Consider the following 12244-nt stretch of genomic DNA (forward strand, 5'->3'; position numbering starts at 1 on the left):
TTCGTCACAATGACGTGTGTGTAAGTGCACGGATCAAAGTCGTGTCAGGGCACCTGATATATTTTCAGCAGAACAAAGATCCAAGTCTTTAGGGTGCGGTACTGGTGTCTCCTGTATGGTTGTGAGGCTTGAATGCGAACCAGTGATCTAAAGGGATGACTGGATGTCTTTGGTATTACCATAGGTCTCTTCAGAGGATCCTTGTGTACCACTGAATTGACTTTGTGTAAAATGAGTGGTGACTTAGAGAGACTTGTATGAGAAGTGTCACTTCCATTTTTTTGAGTGTGAGCCGTTCCTCTGTGCATGGTCAAGCACATAAATGCCTCAGTGTTGACGACCTCAGGAGGTGAAAAAGGTGAAGGGGACACTCTCTCTTCATGTGGCTGCTGCAGATAGATGGTTACTTCGGGGAGGTGGGGATAGATTGGGAATGATTGCATCCAGTACCCAAGGTGGTTCTATAATGTGCAGAATACAGTAGTGCGCGACACCATGCGCATGCTCTCAGACTTGACTTAATCGTTGACCATGTTGCCCATGTTGCCCATGTTGACCATGACCTTTATTTGACAGCAGTTTGACTGACACCCTGTGAGGAGTGATAAATCATTTGGGGTCAACAGCAAGATGAGAGTTTTGCTATGGCATCTTTGTCTTGATGATTTAGTTCTGGTGGCATTCACATGAGTAAAAAAAAGAGAAAAAATGTATATATCGGTCAAACTGCAGTATACGGCGCACCCAGAAAGTATTCACAGCACTTCACTTGTTCCACGTTTTGTTATGTTACAGAGCGGTCGTTGTTTTTGAGGGTGTTTGTCGGAAAAATGATCATTCCTCTACGTTGATTACAGACCCTGCAGTGGCTCTGTAATCAACAGTTTCTGGGCTCTGGCTGGGCCACTCAAGGACATTCACAGAGTTGTCTTGAAGCCACTCCTTTGATATCTTGGCTGTGTGCTTAGGGTCATTGTCCTGCTGAAAGATGAACCGTCGCTCCAGTCTGAGGTTAAGAGAGCTCTGGAGCAGGTTTTCATCCAGGTTGTCTCTGTACATTGCTGCATTCATCTTTCCTTCAATCCTGACTAGTCTCCCAGTTCCTGCCTCTGAAAAACATCCCCACAGTATGATGTTGCCACCACCCTGGTTCACCGGGCTGCCATGTGCCTTTCACGCCGGACTGGCTTCCGTCTGCCCACTCTACCATACAGGCCTGATTAGTGGATTGCTGCAGAGATGGTTGTCCTTCTGGAAGGTTCTCCTCTCTTCACAGAGGAATGCTGGAGCTCTGACAGAGTGACCATCTGGTTCTTAGTCACCTGCCCTTACCAAGGCCTTCCTCCCCCGATCGCTCAGTTTACACAGGTGGTCAACTCTAGGCAGAGTCCTGGTGCATCTGAACGTCTTCCATTTATAGATGATGGGGACCACTGTGCTCATTGGGACCTTCAAAACAGCAAAAATATTTCTGTACCCTTCCCCAGATTTGTGCCTCGAGACAATCCTGTCTCTGAGGTCTACATACAATTCCTTTGACTTCATGCTTGGTTTGTGCTCTGACATACACTGTCAACTGTGAGACCTTATATGTAGACAGGTGTGTGCCTTTCCAAATTATGTCCAATCAACTGAATTTTCCCCCAGTAGACTCTAATTAAGCTGTAGAAACATCTCAAGGATGATCAGTGGAAACAGGATGCACCTGAGCTCAATTTTGAGCTTCACGGCAAAGGCTGTGAATACTTATGTACACGTGATTCCCCATCCAACCTAATGGAGCTTGAGAGGTGCTGCATAGAGGAATTTTGCATAACAGCCCAAAGATCAGTGCGCCAAGCTTGTGGCATCATTTTCAAGAAGACTTGAGGTTGCAATTGCTGCCAAAGGTGCATCAACAAAGTATTGAGCAAAGGCTGTGAATACTTATGCACATGTGATTTCTTAGTTTCTTTTTTATTTTTAATCAATTTGCAAAAAAAAAAAAAGTTTTCTCATTGTCATTATGGGGTATTATGTGTAAAGGTTTTAGGGGAAAAAAAAAAGAATTTCATCCATTTTGGAATAAGGCTGTAAAATGCGGAAAATGTGCAGCGCTCTGCATAATTTCTGAATGCACTAAAAGTTGCTTTTCCTCTGTTATCAGCTCTTTGATTTGGGATTTTTGTACATTAGTGTCCTTTGTAATATTGAGATGTATTCTTTTATTGTTGGAGTTTATTTAATTTAGTGCTTTAGGGTTGGTGACCATGACCAAGCGGTTTATTGCACTTGTTTTCAATGCGGAAACTTCCTGGTTCAAACCCAACTCTGTCCATTCTCCACGTTATATGGCATTCCATCAGGAACCTTGAGAGTTGTGGCAACCCAAAGTGATAACAAGGGAGCATCTGAAGGGACTTGTTTTGTTTTGTGCTTTGATTCTTGGGAAGGCCCTCTGCAAATAGTTATTATTATTATTATACAGCATACATGAATTTCTTGGTATATCTTCACACTGGAATAATAGTTGCATGAACTTCTAAACTACAAAAAAAAAAAAAAAAAAAAAAACATGAGGATGGAATTGTAATCCTGAAAAGTGATGTCAGTCAACATGCATTTTAGATATTACATGATTAAAACTTTATTTCTCAAATGTTCAGACTTTTTTAAACTGTAGGAATTCTATTTTTTGAGTTGTCTGTGTTTTTTTTTTTATATATATATATTTTAGGTTGACTGACCCCTCGGGATACCTCACTGATGGTCCAATCAACTACAAGTACAAAACAAAGTGTACTTGGCTTATTGAGGGCTAGTAAGTACTTTTGTACATTACTGTGAACTGCTAAAGCTGGAAGGGCACAGTTTAATAGAATTGTGTAGTATATAAATGTAATTAAATCAAGCTGATGAACATGTCTGTTGAAGGATTTATAAAATTCTTTGCTGGCTTAAACAGTCTACTGCAAAGCTGCTTCTGATGCTGTGAACTCGTAGATTTAATCAGTCAAATTGTAGAGAGATCAGTAAGATTGGTCCATCTATGAAGCAAGCCATTAAAGCTGTACAGCCTTTCAAAACTGAAAAAGTTTAGTTTCTACTCAAATCCAGACATTATAATGTCAGTTTTTGGAGCGTGTTGCAAAATTACAGCTCATTTTAATGAAGAGAACATATTTACCTGCGGGGGAATTTCATAACGAATATTTTATTTTCTTTTTAGGACAAAGCACGTGTGCGCATGCATGAGGTTTTGAAACTACCGGAAGCTACCTTTGAACTTGCGTGATGCGCATACACGGGGTGTACACGCAGACATCTAGAGGATGTCTTGTAAATCACTTCAGAGGTGTTAACTGGTTTCAAAAACAACATTTTTAGATTTAGAAGTGTTTATGTCTTGGTAACTTTTACAAAATATGAGAAACATATCAGATTAATGTAGAAAAAAGCTGTTTTGTAGCATTTTCTGCCATCTTGCTTTATTTTGTTTGAGGGAGCAGCCAGCTGATGTCACTGTGCCTCTCTACTCTGATTGGCTGTTGCCAAGTGCTTCCCAGCATCCCTCACAAGTCAGGGGAAGCCCCCACATGATCTGTGACGTTGCTATGGTCTCTATCATAGACTGTTTGGGTCGCTAGCAAACATAGTTCAAAGCCGTCTGTTCTTTTGAGTTTTTTCCCTTCAGGAGACTAAATAATTTTTTTCTGAAAATGCAAATTTTGATCATATTGGCACTATCATATTATGAATCCCCTATTTAAAGGCTAATACGTAAAATTATAGTTGTGCCAAAGAAAATTCTTTTGTTGACTTAAATCTTAAAAACCCAAAGGCCGTACACTTTTAAAAATATGAACTACCTTTTACAATCCTATACAAATGTGTTTAAATTCACATGTGAATCCTGAACCATGCTTTCATTATTTCTTTCTTCTACAGTTCAAATGCAGTTCTTCGGTTAAGATTTAACCACTTTGCCACAGAATGTGGTTGGGATCATATGTACGTCTATGATGGTGATTCAGTATATGCTCCCCTGGTTGCTGTTTTCAGGTGAGGAACTCAAAAAACAAGCAGATTAAATTGCTAATCTCAATGGACAGAATTTTTTTTTGTATTTCTTTATTTGAGGTGAGAAACTGATGTTTCAGGGATTCCATTGTGCAGTGATAATAAACAGAAGAGTTATGATTTTATCAATGTTTCTGAACTGAATTCTGTCTCCCGCCTCCACTTCTAAATATGGGCTTTGTGTTCATTTACAAAAATCAAACATACTGTTGCTTTAATTTTTGCCTGCAAATATTATGTTTATGGTGCCTGATGTGGTGAAAAGTCACAAGATTTTTCTTTCTTCATATTTTGGTACAAGTTGCAAGTTATAAAAATGTCCAGTGACGCTTTGTAATTGGTGTTCTCTTTATAGCGGTCTCATTGTGCCAGAGGTCAGAGGAAATGAAACCGTTCCTGAGGTTGAGACAACTTCAGGCTACGCACTGCTACACTTTTTCAGTGATGCTGCCTATAACCTGACAGGATTTGAAATATTTTACTCGTAAGTACCCAGGCTCAAAAGCAAAATGCAACATACAATATAGGAAGACTTTTTAAATCGTGCTCTCTGGTGATGTAGGAGGGTATTGTAATCACTAGTATGTGTACTTGCCAAAAATAATTGTGCAACAGGCGCGCAGTTTTAGAACAAAATTGATGGGCATATTCCTTGGGTGACAACACTAGAGCAGAGGTGTCAAACTGATTCCAGAGACAGCCAAGAGGGTGCAGGTTTTCGTTGCAACTACCCACTCCATCAGGTGATTTCAGTGATTAACATCACTTTGAGCAGATGGAATCAGTTAATCTGAGATCTCTGGGCTACAGGGATGATATGATGCTTTTATTATATGGCTACGACGGTACGCGCACTCTGATTAGCTGATTTCCGGTCTGATATTTTCTCATATCAGACCGTTACATGACAGTTGGTCCAGATCACGTATCAGATTTGCAACTTTGTTTACAATTTTCACGGTGTGAAATAAAACAAGACAAAAACTGAACAAAGAAAATAGAGGAAATAACAGCAAACAAGCTCAAAGTGGATGTGCTAAATGAATTCCAAAAAGATGAAAACAAGAACAGATTGAAAACTTCGTTACAAACCAGAAAGCTAAAAACACGATGAGAAAAACTAAGTCGGACATGAACGTACTCCATAAATATCTAAACAGCATAGGGAAAAAATGCACAAATTGAAAGCTTACCAGCTAACGGCCGTGACCATCTGTTAACCTTCTGGAGTCTAGAGTATAATTGGGTGTTTTTAACTACTTCTGGTTTTACCTTCCTAATTTACCTTAAAAAAAACCAAAACTGTTTACTTTGTTTGTTTGGTGTCGTTTGTTTCAGCACAATCTCACCTGTTTACAGTTTTTCTTTCATTCTGATATACTGTATCAGGGGTGGCCAAGTTCGGTCCTCAAGAGCCACCTTCCTGACACTCTTAGTTGTCTCCCTGCTCCAACACACCTGAATCCAATGAAATGCTCATTAAAAGTCTGCTAACGAGTCCTTCATTGGATTCAGGTGTGTTGGAGCAGGGAGACAGTGTCAGGAAGGTGGCTCTCGAGGACTGAACTTGGCCACCCCTGTACTGTATTAACACAGTGCACCTAAATTCACACAAAAACATAAAATCCAAGTAGAAAAAGTTTTTTGGACTGTGAAAACCACAAACATGTTTAACGAACCATTTTTATAACTTCAAATGTGGCTAAAAACAAAGTTATGTACAACTGTTTACATAAATGTAGGAAATGCTTCAGGCATTTTTTGTACAGCTATTTACAAAACAGATGTCACAGTAAGATTTAGAATGAACATATAAATTGTAAAATTCAAAAACCTGTACAAATGTAGTGCACGAAATGCTAATGCTAAGTTATTTACAAAACAATTGAGATGTAAAAATAAGATGCAACACAGCTTATTTGTGCCACTAAAAAAACAATTCCTATCCAACACAACACAGGGGGGCACATCGTAGGGCTGACACTTGCAGGGTGTGTCACTCCTCTTGTTATCCGCCTGGAATCAACGTTGGCACCTCAGTCTGCCTCTGATGGCTTTTTAGCCATCATCTGTGCCTGTCGTAGTGGGCATTGGAACATGATTCTGGGTCTTGTTCTGGGGGACACCTGTCTTGTCCGTACCCCAAAGTTGACACACCAGCTCCACCATAAAGTCCTTGTGTGTCATGGGCTGCATTTGCTTAACACTGCTTATCTCATGGTGCAGGATGAATGCATTTGTGGTCGCAATGTCAAGGACATGCAGCAACGCACTCCTGTACCAGCAAGCAGTTTTTCGATGGGTGAAGTATTACTGGATGAGCTGGTCTGACAGGTCGACTCTACCCATGTTTTTATTGTAGGCCATGACTGGGGTAGGACACGGAATGTCTTTCACCATCCAGCATCCATCCTTTCTATCCTTCACTTTTCTCTGCACCATCTCACCTGAAAATGCAGGATGGATGGTCAAGCACGCACACACCTCCCATGTGTCCATCCACTTTAGAAACACTAGAGGCTCCATCTCACAGATCTTCTTACACATTTTTTGAGAGCATGTGCCATCCCTCTGGGGCATCCTTTCCTATTGTCCCTATATGTGCCACATGCTCCAAACTTAATGTTGGTCAGGTCCATGAACAGTTTGGGACTCATATAAAAATTGTCCATGTAAATGTGGTACCCAGTACCAAGAGAGGATGGCTGAATCAGTTTCATGACCACATCATAAGACAGCCCATGCTCACTTGTGGTCACAGTCTGGCCAGTGTAGATGGAAAACCTGATTGTGTAGCTACTGCTTGATTCAGCCAGCACAAAAAGCTTCATCCCCCATTTTGTTGGCCTGTCTTTCATGTACTGTGTCATTCCAGTTTTTGCCTTTGTCGACACCATTCTTTAATCCACTGCTAGCTCCCTCCTTGAGTAGTAATAAGCCTGGCAGGCACTGAAGGTCTCATCATAAAGAGGCCTGACTCTAAACAGTTTCTCATGGCCTGGTGGTACCTTTTTTCTGTCATTTTTTTGCATCCTTCTCCTTTGCTGAGATAATCCATTCCACCTCACAGGTGTGCCATACCAAGATGCTGATTAGACACCATGATTAGTGCACAGGTGTGCCTTAGACTGCCCACAATAAAAGGCCACTCTGAAAGGTGCAGTTTTATCACAGCACAATGCCACAGATGTCGCAAGATTTGAGGGAGCGTGCAATTAGCATGCTGACAGCAGGAATGTCAACCAGAGCTGTTGCTCGTGTATTGAAAGTTCATTTCTCTACCATAAGCCGTCTCCAAAGGCGTTTCAGAGAATTTGGCAGTACATCCAACCAGCCTCACAACCGCAGACCACGTGTAACCACACCAGCCCAGGACCTCCACATCCAGCATGTTCACCTCCAAGATAGTCTGAGACCAGCCACTCGGACAGCTGCTGAAACAGTCGGTTTGCATAACCAAAGAATTTCTGCACAAACTGTCAGAAACCGTTTCAGGGAAGCTCATCTGCATGCTCGTCGTCCTCATCGGGGTCTCGACCTGACTCCAGTTTGTCATCGTAACCGACTTGAGTGGGCAAATGCTCACATTCGCTGGCGTTTCGCATGTTGGAGAGGTGTTCTCTTCACGGATGATGCGAAGGAGATGTGTTGCACTGCATGAGGCAAATGGTGGTCACACCAGATACTGACTGGTACCCCCCCCCCCCCCCCCCCCCAATAAAACAAAACTGCACCTTTCAGAGTGGCCTTTTATTGTGGGCAGTCTAAGGCACACCTGTGCACTAATCATGGTGTCTAATCAGCATCTTGGTATGGCACACCTGTGAGGTGGGATGGATTATCTCAGCAAAGGAGAAGTGCTCACTATCACAGATTTCGACTGGTTTGTGAACAATATTTGAGGGAAATGGTGATATTGTGTATGTGGAAAAAGTTTTAGATTTTTGAGTTCATCTCATACAAAATGGGAGCAAAAGCAAAAGTGTTGCATTTATATTTTTGTTGAGTGTGTATATATATATATATATATATATATATATATATATATATATATATATATATACGATAGCCATATAATAAACAAATCATTAACCTCGCTCAAGTTAATAAGCCTTTAATATCAATCACTACATCATTTTGTAATCAAATGATATGTGTGACTTTGTGATGACATCACAGAGATGTCATGAAATGACATCATAATTTTCAGAAAAACATATTTTGCAGTGTGTCTCCACAGCCATGAGGGCTAGAGAGGTGATCGAAAGCTTATATACAGTGCATCAAGAAAATATTGACAGCCCTTCACTTTTTCCACATTTTATGTTACGGCCTCATTCCAAAATGGAGTAAACATATTTTTTCCCTCAAAATTCTACTCACTCCATCCCACAATGACAACATGAAAAAAGCTTGTTTTTTAATTTTTATTTTTGCAAATACATTAAAAATAAAAAAAACCTTAACAAATCACATGTACATAAGTAATCGCATCCTTTGCATAATACTTTGTTGATGCACCTTTAGCAGCAATCACAGCCTCAAGGCCTCTTGAATATGATGCCACAAGCTTGGTGCACCTATCTTTGGCCAGTTTTGTTCATTCCTCTTTGCAGCACCTCTCAACCTCCATCAGGTTGGATGGGGAGCGTTGGTGCACAGCCATTTTCAGATCTCTCCAGAGATGTTCAATCAGATTCAGGTCTGGCCTCTGGCTGGGCCACTCAAGGACATTCACAGTTGTGAATGTTGTCCTGAAGCCACTCTTTTGATATCTTGGCTGTGTGCTTAGGGTCATTGTCCTGTTGAAAGATGAACCGTCACCCCAGTCTGAGGTCAAGGGGCGCACTGGAGCAGCTTTTCATCCAGGATGTCTCTGTACATTGCTGCATTCATCTATCCCTCAATCCTGGCTAGTCTCCCAGTTCCAGCTGCTGAAAAACATCCCCACTGCATGATGCTGCCACCACCATGCTTTATGCTTGGTTTCCTCCAAACACAGTGCCTGGCATTCACACCAAAGAGTTCAATCTTTGTCTCATCAGACCAGAGAATTTTGTTTCTCATGGTCTGAGAGTCCTTCAGGTGCCTTTTGGCAAACTCCAGACGGGCTGCCATGTGCTTTTTTCTAAGGAGTGGCGTCTGTCTGGCCACTCTACCATACAGACTTGATTATTGGATTGCTGTGGAGATGGTTGTCCTTCTGGAAGGTTCTCCTCTCTCTACAGAGGAATGCTGGAGCTCTGACAGTGTGACTGCCGGGTTCTCGGTCACCTCCCTGACTAAGGCCCTTCTCCCACAATCGCTCAGTTTACACAGGTGGCCAACTCTAAGCAGTGGCCTGGTAGATCCAAACTTCTTTTATTTACGGACGATGGAGGCCACTGTGCTCATTGGGACCTTCAAAGCAACAGAAATGTTTTGTGTACCCTTCCCCAGATTTGTCCCTTAGACAGTCCTGTCTCAGAGGTCTTCAGACAATTCCTTTGACTTCATGCTTGGTTTGTGCTCTGACATGCACTGTCGACTGTGGGCCCTTATATGTAGACAGGTGTGTTCCTTTCCAAATCATGTCCAATCAACAAAATTTAGCCCAGATGGACTCCAGATGAGCTGTAGAAACATCTCAAAGATAAGTGGAAAACGTATGGACCTGAGCTCAGCTTTGAGCTTCATGGAAAAGGCTGTGAATACTTATGTATTTGCAGAAATCTTATAAAATTTTTTCACATTGTCTTTATGGGGTATTGAGGAAATTTGAGGATTTTTTTTTTTTTGTAATAAGGCTGTAACATAAAAAATGTGAAAAAAGTACAGTGCTATAAATACTTTCTGGATGCACTGACCGTAGATCATGTAATTATTTGTCATTTCATGGTGTAAATAGCATCATAATGACATTGCTAAAGTATTATGAAATCACAGCGCAATAGTTAGAAAAACATTTCCTCTGTGTCATCAACCAGTGGGGCTGGTTTAAGCTATGTCTCATCTGTGTCAATAATGCAGTCGACTACTGTGTACACATAGTGTTTGCTTCACCGCTCTGTTGTCTTTCTTTTTTAAAGTTATTGTTATTATCATGTGCCTTTGCTGTAATCAAATCACTCCTAATGCAGGCTGTGTTGTTACTGAAGGGCTTTTCTGTTTAAAAACTTTCTGTTTTTAAAACCAATCTTAAAACCCACTTTTATGTACTGGCTTTTATCCCAGAATGAGATTCTCTATCTGTTTTGGCTGTTTTAACTGTTTTTATTTGTTTTTTGTTTTTGTTCTTTGTGGTTTGTTACCTTTTATATGTCTCTTCGTGTACAGCACTTTGTTTCAGCTGCAGCTGATTTTAAAGTGCTTTATAAATAAAGTTGAGTTGACCTGAGGCCTACAGTCATAATCACTGCTACAGTGACCCCAGTTCATTTTCATATTTGACAATTGATTATTTTTTTCCAACAAGCACTCTCTGTTGCTTGAGTAGTGCAAGTGCAGAGGAAAGCTGGTTAAATGAAAGGTCTTTGTTTCCAGGATCAACTCGTGTCCTAACAACTGCTCTGGACATGGGAAGTGCACCACCGGGAACTCCATCGCCAGCAGAGTGTACTGTGAATGCGACAAGTACTGGAAAGGCGAGGCCTGCAACATCCCCTACTGCAGGAACAACTGCGGCAGCCCTGACCACGGCTACTGTGACCTCACCGGGGAAAAGTTGTGTGTCTGTAATGACAGTTGGCAAGGTAGGAGTACGTTACTTCCAAGTCAGGTGTTTAAAAACATAGTAATGGCCTAATTACGTCCACCATGGTCATAATAAAATCATTGTTGTTTATTTAGTTATTTGTCTGTCTGTCAGCAGGATTACATCAAAACTACTGCACGGATTTTGAAGAAATTTTCACCACAGATACATATTAGGCCATGGAAGAAACCATTAAATTTTGGAGGTGATCTGGATTCTGTGTTAAGTTTCACTTTATATAGGTTTTGAAGGATTACTGTTAGCAGGATTATGTTAAAACTACTGCACCGATTTTGATGAAATTTTCAACACAGATACATTTTGGAGGTGATCCGGATTGGCAGACGTCAGAAATCTCTGATTGCTCTTGTTATACCAATGTTCACCAAATACAATGATCTACAATAACAATATCTTGTTCAGTGGCTGGTATCAGGATTTAAGTGCACAAATGACAGTTTGCTGGTTTGGAAAGTGTGGATTTACAATTGATATAGAAGACTTTTCATCCAAGAAAACACATCACATCTCGGTTCGAGCCTCTCTGTGTTCCACTGTATTGTTAAGCTGCGAGTGGTGATGCAACAGACAAGAATTGCACAACACACAGTTTCTCCAATCACAGAAATCGATAAGTCCTTCAGAGTTGTCATGGGTGTCTTGGTGGCTTTCCTCACTCGTCTCCCTGCATAGTCATTCAATTTTTTTTTAGAACTGCCTCCTCCACGCAGATTTCCAATATAATACCATACATTTTCTATTTCTTAATGATTGATGCAAATGAAGTCCAAGACATATGTAGTGACTTGGAAATGTTTATGTATCTGTCCCCTGACTGAAATAAAGAAAACTGGCTGTAACAGTGATGACGTAGTTTGTTTATATGTAAAGGTATTGATAATTATGTACGCCACTGTTTTGGCTTGTATATCCTATATGTTGTTTTAAATGGAGGTTTCAAACTAATGTCTCCACCTTAAGCCTGGTTCACACAGCAGGATTTTAAAATTATCTGTAGGTTTCCAAATCCTGAGAGACCACACACGTGGAAATAAAAAAATCATAGATCTAACGGTGTTTGTCGTACAGTGTGTGTGGTGTGCAGCAACACGGTAAGGACAACATAGCACACATGAACAGATTTCACACACGAACATTCCCAGGTTAGGCAGGAAATCTTGCAAAATCTCTCGAGAATAAACGTGACTTCAGAGTAAACCGACGGAGATAGTTAGTGGACTATTTAAAACAGGGGGAAAAAAACCTAGACGTCCTTCCGAGCAGATCAGAACGCTCTTAACACACCACACACGGCAGGAATATCTGATAAGATTATCTTTAGCATCATCACGATTGTCAGGACGTCCTTAAGATTGTCGGAAGGGGAAGATCGGGTCCGGTATCGGCCTAATTATCTTGCCGTGTGAACCAGGCTTTATCAGCTAGCAGCAT

General features: G+C 41.0%; 1 protein-coding gene across 2 annotated transcripts in view; it reads left to right on the forward strand.

Moving 5' to 3' along the window:
• Positions 1-12244, forward strand: part of atrnl1b (attractin-like 1b) — a 157187-nt gene that overhangs the window by 17469 nt on the left and 127474 nt on the right. For both annotated transcript variants that reach the window (XM_034194607.1, XM_034194608.1), the window contains exons 2-5: positions 2717-2800; positions 3928-4041; positions 4415-4543; positions 10582-10790. In XM_034194607.1, the coding sequence (XP_034050498.1) occupies positions 2717-2800; positions 3928-4041; positions 4415-4543; positions 10582-10790 (536 nt within the window). The remainder of the gene's footprint in view (positions 1-2716; positions 2801-3927; positions 4042-4414; positions 4544-10581; positions 10791-12244) is intronic.

Source organism: Thalassophryne amazonica, chromosome 18 (genome assembly GCF_902500255.1).
Source record: "Thalassophryne amazonica chromosome 18, fThaAma1.1, whole genome shotgun sequence".
NCBI classification, from domain to species: Eukaryota; Metazoa; Chordata; class Actinopteri; order Batrachoidiformes; family Batrachoididae; genus Thalassophryne; species Thalassophryne amazonica.